The 11,536-nt window shown below is 43.6% G+C and overlaps 1 protein-coding gene across 1 annotated transcript; it reads right to left on the reverse strand.

Moving 5' to 3' along the window:
* Positions 1-810: 810 nt before the first annotated feature.
* Positions 811-4,752, reverse strand: LOC118386215 (T-cell surface antigen CD2-like). The gene is made up of 5 exons (XM_035773763.2): positions 4,585-4,752; positions 1,890-2,168; positions 1,541-1,786; positions 1,304-1,456; positions 811-1,136 (listed from the first exon to the last, which is right to left on the reverse strand). Exons 1-5 carry the CDS (start codon positions 4,634-4,636, stop codon positions 901-903), a joined length of 966 nt encoding a protein of 321 aa, XP_035629656.1. The 5' UTR covers positions 4,637-4,752; the 3' UTR covers positions 811-900.
* Positions 4,753-11,536: the final 6,784 nt, after the last annotated feature.

Consider the following 11,536-nt stretch of genomic DNA (forward strand, 5'->3'; position numbering starts at 1 on the left):
TTGTTGCATATATTTTATATAATTATAAATATGACATCAAAATGTTGAAAATCTGATTTCCCCCCAACTGATCATTGTCTGCAGCCGGCTCTGATCGTAGTGTAATGCGACAGGCAGAGAGCGTGAACCCTCAACCTTCTGGCCAATAGCCCTGCGTGGCATCGACGGTCCCCCCAGTAAATTTCGATCTGTCCCTAAATGTACTTGTAAGTCGCTCTGGATAAGAGTGTCTGCTTACTGACTAAAATGTGAAAGTGTCTCTCTCACACGCTCTCTCAGACACATGCACACACATACTCATTTCTGTCTCTGCACTGCTCACTCCCACTGTTGTCCAAAGATGAGTGGCAGTAGTGTAACTGCAGAGCATGCTGTTTATTTGTCTTGCAGCTGTGGTAAAGATCTCTATATACATTCAGGGGAATCAGTCTGTTGAGTGCAGTGAAGGGACAGGATGTGGTATGTGTCTGAGGCTGAACTGTGGCCCCAGTTTACTGAACATTGAGTTAGAACAGAAAGACCCTAGGAACACAAACCACACACACAGTCAAAATCTTACAGACTTACAAATCTAGTATTATATTACAGACAGCAAACACAAGATGACTTAACACTGAGTTTAATTTCTGAAGTATCCAGTACCATTAATCTTTAAAAACAAACACCTAAAGTACAGCTCACTGATTATGATTACAGCTCACTGAAACATGCCATGATATCAAGTTCTAATGCAATTCTAATAAGGTCAGGTTGGAGGAAGAAAAAGAAGAGGAAGAGGAAGAGGCGAGAGATCTGACACATACACATAAGTGGTGAAGCACTGCTCTTTATTTGTAACTGCTGCAATCAAAGTTTGAACCATTGTGTGACCATTGTGTGACCCCCCACACACACACACACCTAACTCCTGTGGTTCCAGGGTCCTGTCCGCCTGGGAATTGGTATGGGCGGTGCATCATCTGGTTTAGGCTGTGGAGACCTGGGTCGAGGCACTGGTCTGGAGTTTTGGGTGGCCTGTGATGGAGTTCTGTTTTTCGGCCGGGTTCGGCTCTGGGACTTGTGGGGGTGATGGTGGTGGTGGAGGGATGCTTGACGCGTGGGCTGGGTGAGGGGCGCAAGTCTCATCTCCTCCTCTTCTACATGGGGAACATCAGGGATTAGGATTCATGGGTAAGGGAGTTAGATGTTGGTAACTACATGTAATGTGAGTAGCCTTCTGTTTCATCATAGTACTTCTTTATCTTAGTACTGTTTTATCATCATGTAGATAACTGCTGTGTTTTTATTCATGTGTGTTCAGTACCTTTTATGCGACTCGCGCGCCGCCTGCGGCTCTGGCAGACACACACCAAGGTGATGACGAAGAGGATGAGGAGCAGACCACCTCCACCAGCCAGAATCGCCACCATCAGCCATAGCTTCATCCCAAACAAAAGCACTGTAGAGGAAGAATCCTCTGCAGAAGAATCATCATCATCAGCATCATCATCATCATCATCATCGTCAGAAATGTTTATTTCATTTAGTCTCTCCTACACACCTGCACATTCAGGGTTAACATCGTCACTCTTCTCTTCACTGGCTTTGTTACTCACTGTACACACGTAGAGGTCTACAGATTTCAGCATTGCCTTGGTTATTGTCAGAGTTTTGTCAGTGGATCCTGTCAGTGTTTGTCTGTTACGGCTCCACACCACGTTAACATCCACAGAGTTCCCCACATCGCACCTCAGACTGACAGATGCATCCGTACAGGTGTGTGTCAGACGTGGCTTAGACACAGGCACTGAGAACACAAAACACACACTGTTAACGAGGACATATTTTCCCTAACACTGGCTACGTGCGTACGTGCATATGTATGCTTTCTGTTTGTGTAGCCTACTTACAGAGCACACACAGGTGAGTTGTTTTTTCTAACACGAGTTTTCCCGCGTTGTCGTAGATGGTGACCTGGTAAGGCCCTGTATTATTCAGCTGTAGGTTAGTTAGTAACAGAGAACCATTCGGTGTGGTCTGGGGTTTTGGCTTAGTATTCTTCCTGGTGTCGTAAACTATCTTATCGTCATGGGACCACCGTAAGTGAAATGACTGTCCAAGCAACTCCAGGCCATGGTCAATCACCTTGTTCTTCCCAACAGCAGCATACATAGTACACTCCTCGGCACCTAAACATACAGTGAAATGTACATTTAACATCAGATACAGCTGGTGATGACTTTTACACTGTCAGAAATAAAAGATGCTTAGTAGAACCATACAGGGTTCTTTGGTTTGTTCGGTTTGTTAATATCTAGAACCCTCTATGTAGGATTCTTCAAAGAACCTTCTGTTTATGGTTCTACCTAGAACCATTTTATCATCTAAAGGTTCTTTCTAGAACCGTCTATGAAAGGTTCTCCCGAGAACCCTTTTATCTTTGGAGAGTTCATCCTAGAACCCTCTATGAACAGTTCCACCGGCCTTATTACCCTTTAAAATTACATTACATATATAAGGCCTTTCTATGAGGGCCTAACTATACCCTAATACAGGGGTGTTAGGAATGTCCTGGTTTACAGGCCACATCAGGACTGCAAATCACACTATGCTGGCTTGCAAAGTGATGTGTAATTCCTATTGGGATCCAGCCAGAGTTAGGATATCCAACAAGTGGAATTATTAATCACCCACAACCTGCATTCAGAATGACTGCCAGGGTAGGGAAGTTTGAAATGAGACTCTCTCAATCATCTAAGCATGAACAACCATCTCAGTACCGGGTGCAATAAATCTAATTACTAACAGATTTGATTTGTTTATATACAATATTTATCTTTGTGTTGCATAAAATTAATCAAACAATCTATACAAAAACACAGATATTACAGTAAAACAAACAATTCTGAAAGTCTCCCTGCAGTAGAGCATGCTGGGAAATATTATAATATAGTTCTATGTAGAACCCTTTGCAAAATAGCTTTTTCCACCTGAGGAACATTGCCAGGGTGTGGCCATTTCCCCCTCAGGCTGATACAGAGAGACTCATCCATGCTTTTATTACAAGCAGGCTTGACTACTGTAATACTCTCCTGTCTGGTCTACCCAAGAAAGCCATTGGTCAACTGCAAAACATATAGAATGCTGCAGCATGGGGACTGACCAAGAACAGACAGAGAGCACACATTACATTGGTTTTATGGTCTCTGCAATGGCTGCCTGTGAGTTTTAGAATTCATGTTAAGAGTATTCTATTGGTTTTTAAATCAATCCACGATTGTGCACCCCAAAACATGTCAGACAGGCTTAAAGTTATGTACCCAGTAGGTCCCTCAGGTCCTCTGGCACTGGCCTTTTAACTATCCCAAAGCCTACGACCAAGAGGCATGGAGAGGCAGCCTTCAGTTACTATGCCACCAGCCTCTGGATTAGACTGCCAGAGAATCTGAGGAGGGCCGAAATCTTAAAACACATTTTTTAGATTTGCCTTTCCTTAGCTTGCTTTTGAGAAATGTAGTGTTTATTGTTATTATTTTGTTTTTTTATTTGTTGTGTAGTAAATATTTCTGTTTTTATTGTCATTGTTTGTCATGTTTTTTTCTTCCTGTAAAGCACATTGTGTTGCATTCCATGTCTAAAATGTGCTGTATAAATAAAGTTTGATTTTATTTTATTTTACTTGACTTTCAAAAAGGATTCTTCTGATCAAAATGGTTCTTGGTAGAACCCTATCCCTCCGCAAAGAACCCCATCCCTCCGCAAAGAACCCCATCCCTCCGCAAAGAACCCTATCCCTCCGCAAAGAACCCTATCCCTCCGCACAGAACCCTATCCCTCCGCACAGAACCCTATCCCTCTGCACAGAACCCTATCCCTCTGCACAGAACCCTATCCCTCTGCACAGAACCCTTTTGGAACCACTTTCTTTCTAAGAGTAGTGTCAGAAAATGAGTGAGCAGAAAAAGGGGAAACTGCATTTGAATTACTAATGAGAAAATCATTTCAACTTATACACAGAAAATACTGTAAGTCTACATACTAACGAAGAGGTTAGTTAGTACAACCCAGAATATATGATATGGCAAATTTAAGTTCAGAGGATTGAGAGGGGTGTCGGTAAGAATCATCTTACGAAGCACCATTATTTCTATTGTCTATCTAAGTCAAACATAGAAGCAGGGATCAACAACAAAAACTGTAGTTTTAATGGAAATATCACAAATGACATCAACTAAGTGAAATGGTTATTATTTCATATTATCTTTTTCATTTGATGTGGTCCTGAGAAGTACGCTAAACTGAAAACAGCCAAATCAATTATTACTCACTTAGGTTCTGGTTTTCTGTCCAGTGGATAATGGATCACTGATTAAAAATAAGACCATATCCATGTCTTGTTTTATTTTTACACTTTTTGAAAAGATTTAGAAGGCAAATGAATGATTTCTTTGATTTGTAGTTTTACCCAAGGCATCACCCTAACCAAGCCAGGCTAAAAGCCTTAAATCCAGGCCGTAAAGGGGGATAGAGTGACTTAAACTTCACCATGAACACAACAATATAGATCCAAATGAAAATATAGTCTGATTCTAATTCTTAACTCACCTGCAAACCCCAGAGCGAGGAGGATGGGAGATATCAGCATCACCACTGACATTCTCACGGAGTGATTGCACCTGCTCCAGACTGTGTCTGTGTGTCTGTGAGCGCTCTGTTCATCATATTTCTGAGCGAGGGGACATCCTGTCTGTGTGTGTGTGTGTGTGTGTGTGTTTCAGAAATCAGTCTAGAGATCGTGGTCTGGATCACTTGACTCATGAGTTCATTGGATATGATGCAAAAATATGTTTTAGATTGTTCTGTTATTTAAACATGATCAATCATCACCATGCAATCATCACCATTCACACAACAATACGCACACACATACACACAAACAGGATACACACAAACAGACTCACACACATACACACAAACAATGTCCTGCTATGCACACACTGTCTGTCTCACTACCCAGCCGACAGAGATTTGTGACCTTGTCCTTGAGACGTACTCCCTGTTCTCTCCCAAATCTCCAGTCAAGTCGGCACCAAGCTCAGACAGTCTGTGTTTAAAATACCATGAAGACATTGTTTTACCCTAATTCTGATGAGGACTACACATTAATTGATTATGATTTTATACATTGTAATCAATTCCATACAATTATATGTTTCAGGGCGGAATATTCTAATCATTCAATTAACAGATAATTCTCAACTAACAATTTTATATTTGAGATTCTTCAAATAGCCACCCTTTGCCTTGATGACAGCTTTGCACACTCTTGATATTCTCTCAAACAGCTTCACCTGGAATGTGTTTCCAACAGTCTCCAACAAGGAATTCCCACATATGCTGAACACTTGTTGGCTGCTTTTCCTCTGCAGTCTGACTCATCCCAAACCATCTCAATTTGGTTGAGGTCGGGGGATTGTGGAGGCCAGGTCATCTCACACAGCACTCCATCACTCTCCTTATTGGTCAAATAGCCCTTAACCAGCCTAGAGGTGTGTCATTGTCCTGTTGAAAAACAAATTATATTCCCACTAAGCACAAACCAGATGGGATGGCGTATCACTGCATAATGCTGTGGTAGCCATGCTGGTTAAGTATGCCTTGGATTCTAAATAAATCACTGACAGTGTCACCAGCAAAGCACCTCCACACCATAACACCTCACCTATATTTCCCACCTTTGCAGTGGGAAATACACATGTGGAGATATTCCGTTCACCCACACCGCATCTCACAAAGACATGGCGGTTGGAAACAAAAATCTCCAATTTGTAGGACAGATTTCCACCGGTCTAATGTCCATTGCTCGTGTTTCTTGGCCAAAGCAAGTCTCTTCTTATTGGTGTCCTTCAGTAGTGGTGTCTTTACAGCAATTCAACCATGAAGGCCTGATTCACACAGTCTCCTCTGAACAGTTTATGTTAAGATGTGTCTGTTAATTGAACTCTGTGAAGCCTTTATTTGGGCTGCAATTTCTGAGGCTGGTAACTCTAATGAACTTATCCTCTGCAACAGAGGTAACTCTGGGTCTTCCTTTCCTGTGGCAGTCCTCATGAGAGCCTGTTTCATCATAGCGCTTAATAGTTTTTGCAACTGAAAATGTAAAAGTTCTTGACATTTTCCGTATTGACTGTTTTAAAGTAACGATGGACTGGTGTTTCTCTTTGCTTATTTGAGCTGTTCTTACCATAATATGGACTTCTGTCTTCTGTATGCCACCTCTACCTTGTCACAACACAACTGATTGGCTCAAACACATTGAGAAGGAAAGAAATGACACAAATTAACTTAAGGCACACCTGTTAGTTTGAATGCATTCCAGGTGATTACCTCATGCAGCTGGTTGAGAGAATGTGAAGAGTGTGCAAAGCTGTCATCAAGGCAAAGGAATATTACATATTCAACCACTGTAAAAAATATATTATTTGGGTGAATTGAAATTGACTCAAAACAAAAACAAACAAAATATACGTAATAAAAAAGAATGCAAGTCGTTTCAATGATTTGCAACACCATCATAGTGTTTAGGAGCTTTAGAGGGAGGAAATTGCTCCAAAAGAGAAGGTATCTAAATATGCACAAAACACAACTAGAAAAACCAAACTAGTGTTTTCAACCTTTTCCAGTAGTGCTCCCAGACCCTGGCAAGGTGTTTCACAATAACTGACTAAATGGTGTTACAACACACTATGGAATGTTTCAATAATCCAGCAAAGTTAAGGTTTTGTCTCCTTCACATAGGTGGCAGCTCAGTTGCCACTAGTTTTGGTGTTACACTACAAAGCATATATCACACTGCTTTGAGTGTACAGCAGATAGTATGGTATAGACACAGGCCTACATTTAATCACTGTGGCCAGTGACTGTTGACTTGAATGCAGTGTGGGCTATTGAAGAGAACAGTATGGTGGGAAATTAATAACTGTAATTATTGGAATGTCTGACACTATTGTGACCTGAACTGTCCTCAGATCAGCGGTCTCAAATGGGAAACACAAGCCTAGTTATTACTGTACATAAGTCACATAAGTTAGTGAGTGTTTTCACCTGATCCTCTTGTTTTTGTGTCCAGTGAAGGGGACCAGGTTATCTGTAGTATGGTGGCCTGGGTGGAGAGATCAAGCTGACCCCCAAGATCTCAGAACAGCGTTATGAAATCCTAATGGAAACACAATGGAAACAAGGTGGTGGAGTTTGATGGGAGCCAGAATAGAGTGTATGGCAGGTATAAAGGCAGGACTCTCCTGGACTGGGGCTCTGGAGAGCTACTGTTGAAGTCGGAAGTTAACGTACACTTGGGGACTGGGGCTCTGGAGAGCTACAGTTGAAGTCGGAAGTTAAAGTACACTTGGGGACTGGGGCTCTGGAGAGCTACAGTTGAAGTCGGAAGTTAACGTACACTTGGGGACTGGGGCTCTGGAGAGCTACAGTTGAAGTCGGAAGTTAACGTACACTTATCAAACTATAGTTTGGCAAGTCGGTTAGGACATTAGTACTTTAGTACTTCGGTTAATACTCTGTACATGACACAAGTACTTTTTTTCAACAATTGTTTACAGACAGATTATTTCACTTATAATTCACTGTATCACATTTCCAGTGGGTCAGAAGTTTACATAGACTAAGTTGACTGTGCCTTTAAACAGCATATCAAAATGAAGTCATGGCTTTAGAAGCTTCTGATAGGCTAATTGACATCATTTGAGTCAAATGGAGGTGTACCTGTGGATGTATTTCAAGGCCTACCTTCAAACAGTGCCTCTTTGCTTGACGTCATGGGAAAATCAAAAGAAAACAGCCAAGATCTCAGAAAAAAATTGTAGACCTCCACAAGTCTGGTTCATCCTTGGGAGCAATTTCCAAACGCCTGAAGGTACCACGTTCATCTGTACAAACAATAGTATACAAGTATAAACACCATGGGACCACGCAGTCGTCATACCGATCAGGAAGGAGATGCGTTCTGTCTCCTAGAGATGAATGTACTTAGGTGCAAAAATTTAAAATTAATCCCAGAACAGCAGCAAAGGACCTTGTGAAGATGCTGGAGGAAACAGGTACAAAAGTATCTATATCCACAGTAAAACGAGTCATATATTGACATAACCTGAAAGGTCGCTCAGCAAGGAAGAAGCCACTGCTCCAAAACCGCCATAAGAAGCCCGACTACGGTTTGCAAACTGCACATGGGGACAAAGATCATACTTTTTGAAGAAATGTCCTCTGGTCTGATGAAACAATAATAGAAATGTTTGGCCATAATGACCATCGTTATGTTTGGAGGAAAAAGGGGGGGATTGCAAGCCGAAGAACACCATCCCAACCATGAAGCACGGGGGTGGCAGCATCATGTGGTGGGGATGCTTTACTGCAGGAGGAACTTTTTTTAACATTTTATTTTAATTTAACTAGGCAGGTCAGTTAAGAACAAATTCTTTCAATGACGGCCTAGGAACAGTGGGTTAACTGCCTGTACAGGGGCCGAATGACAGATTTGTACCTTGTCAGCTCAGGGGTTTGAACTTGCAACCTTACGGTTACTGGTCCAACGCTCTAACCACTAGGCTACTCTGCCGCCCCTGATGCACTACACAAAATAGATGGCATCATGAGAAAGTATGTGGATATATTGAAGCAACATCTCAAGACATCAGTCAGGAAGTTAAAGCTTGGTTGCAAATGGGTCTTCCAAATGGACAATGACCCCAAGCATACTCCCAAAGTTGTAGCAAAATGTCTTCAGGACAACAAAGCCAAGGTTTTGGAGTGGCCGTCACAAAGCCCTGACCTCAATCCTATAGAAAATTTGTGGGCAGAACTGAAAAAGCGTGTGCAAGCAAGGAGGCCCATTAAACCTGACTCAGTTACACCAGCTCTGTCAGGAGGAATGGGCCAAAATTCACCCAACCTATTGTGGGAAGCTTGTGGAAGGCTACCCAACATTTTTGACCCAAGTTAAACAATTTAAAGGCAATGCTACCAAAAACTAATTGAGTAAATACTAATTCCAACTTATTGTGGGAAGCTTGTGGAAGTATGTAAACTTCTGACCCACTGGGAATGTGATGAAAGAAATAAAAGCTGAAATAAATCATTCTCTCTACTATTATTCTGACATTTCACATTCTTAAAATAAAGTGGTGAACCCTAACTGACCTAAGACAGGGAATATTTACTAGGATTAAATGTCAGGAATTGTGAAAAACTGAGTTTACATGTATTTGGCTAAGGTGTATGTAAACTTCCGACTTCTACTGTAACAATCAAAGGTCTCACTGATGCAGGCGGTGGATCCTATGAGTTAGAGACTGTCATCAAGGGAGGCTGCAGTACTCACAGCTTATGGTGGAGGTTATTGGTAAGTGAGTGTAATGTTACGGTCTCTAGGCATGCATGTGAGGTTTGTGTGTAAACATTATGTGAGCGTACCAAGTAATTAGGCGTCACTCTAAAGCGGGAAGGTGGAATAAACGAGTCAGGAGTAGGTTTTTCTGATTGAACACGGTTCTCTATTGAGGGTATTTTGTCAACAAAAACATTCTAACATAATCAATAAAAAATCTTCCAAGGAAAAACACACATCTTCTTCTCCAGATGAAACAAGAACACAATAGGATAATCTTTAAACTACAACAAACATAAATCACGGGTTTGTCACCATCGTCGTGGTTCTTTCAGCACAGCTTCGCTCTCTCGGTGGCCATCTTCCAGAGATAGTTTTCCCCCTCTCTGCTGGTTCCATTCTCTCTTTTATAGGGGAAGGAGTATCTCATTAGTACCGTCAGCTGTGCTTAATTGACTCTGGTTACCTTGTCTCCCATGCTTTGTTGGGCTACTATCCATGAGCCCAGCCTGCCCTCTAGTGGTCCTTCCACATACCTTCCCCCCCAGGACCGAACCGGAGGGTCGGGCGCCAGACGCACCGTCTTGGTCGCGTCGGGACAGCGCGTCTGCATTCCCGTTCCTCGATCCGGCCCTGTGGATGACATGGAAAGAGAACGGTTGTAAAGACAAAAACCATCTGGCTATTCTGTTGTTATTGTTTCTCTTACCAGCCATCCACGTGAGGGGCGCATGGTCAGTAACTAATGCAAACCTCCGACCCAGTAGGTAGTACCGGAGATAATCGAGGGCCCACTTGATGGCTAAGGCCTCTTTCTCTACGGTCGCATACCTCTGTTCCCGATCGCTGAGTTTCCTACTAATGAAGAGAATCGGCTTCTCTGCTTCACCTTCACCCTGAGCTAGTACGGCCCCGAGCCCTGTATCCGAGGCGTCGACCTGCACAATGAACTCTTGTGAGAAGTCCGGAGCCTGTAGAACGGGATCGGAACACAGGCCATCTTTTAACAATTGAAAGGCCTCTTCCATCTCGTCTTTCCACTCTACCTGGTTTGGCAGGTTTTTCCTGATGAGGTTTGTGAGGGGGTTGGCAATGGTTGCATATCCCGGGATAAAACGGCGATAATATCCTGTTATCCCTAAGAAGGCCCGAACGTCTCGCTTGGTCCGGTGTCGAGGCCAGTCACGAATTGCCCTGGTCTTCTCTGCCTGCGGGCGTATTTTCCCATTCCCCACGGTATACCCCAGGTATTCCGCTTCGGACAGGCCCAGGCAGCATTTATTTGGATTGGCTGTCAACCCTGTGGCTTCCAAACTCACGAGCACCGCCCGTAATCGCAGGAGGTGACTATCCCAGTCCTCGCTGTGGATGACCACATCGTCTATGTACGCCGCTGCATACTCTTGATGGGGCCGTAGAATGGCATCCATGAGGCGTTGGAAGGTTGCAGCAGCTCCGTGCAGTCCGAAGGGCATCCTCACATACTGGAAAAGCCCCTCTGGGGTGGCGAAAGCAGTCTTTGGGCGATCCTCCGGAGCCACCGGCACTTGCCAATATCCCTTCGTCAAATCCAGGGTAGTGATGAACTTGGCCTTTCCTAAGCGCTCCAAGAGTTCATCCACGCGGGGCATGGGGTACGCATCGAATGTAGAGATGGCATTCACGCCCCTAAAGTCGTTGCAGAGTCTCATACTACCATCGGCTTTGGGGACCAGGACTATGGGACTGGACCACTCGCTCGTCGAGGGCTCGATCACGCCCATCCTCAACATCTCCCGCACCTCTTTCTTAGCGATGACTCGGCGAGCCTCAGGAATCCTGTAAGGGCGGATATGCACTTTCTTGCCGGGTTCAGTGTGGATATGGTGGAACAGGACATCTGTTTGTCCTGGGAATGGAGAGAATATTCGACCAAAGTTCATAATCAGCTTGTCTAGCTGTCTTGACTGCTCCGGTAGGAGAGTTTGGCCACGGCGCACCTGTGGTAGAGCCTCTTTTTTTCTTTGCCCTCCAGGGCCATCAAAGCCACCTCCTCCTCTCGTCCATGGTACGTCTTCAGCAGGTTTATGTGATAGAGTTGGACCTTCTTCCTCCTGTCAGGTTGCTTGATGAGGTAATTGACCGGTGAGACCCTTTTCATTACCTCGTAGGGCCCCC

The sequence above is a fragment of the Oncorhynchus keta genome, chromosome 7 (assembly GCF_023373465.1).
Source record: "Oncorhynchus keta strain PuntledgeMale-10-30-2019 chromosome 7, Oket_V2, whole genome shotgun sequence".
Classification (NCBI taxonomy): Eukaryota; Metazoa; Chordata; class Actinopteri; order Salmoniformes; family Salmonidae; genus Oncorhynchus; species Oncorhynchus keta.

Bases quoted from the DNA above. Each gene is read 5' to 3' on its own strand.
- LOC118386215 (XM_035773763.2), bottom strand. From the start codon at position 4,636: ATGTCAGTGGTGATGCTGATATCTCCCATCCTCCTCGCTCTGGGGTTT. The intron at 2,169-4,584 runs GTGAGTTAAGAA...CTGTATGTTTAG, and splicing joins CCTCGCTCTGGGGTTTGCAG to GTGCCGAGGAGTGTACTATG. The intron at 1,787-1,889 runs GTAAGTAGGCTA...TTGTGTTCTCAG, and splicing joins AACTCACCTGTGTGTGCTCT to TGCCTGTGTCTAAGCCACGT.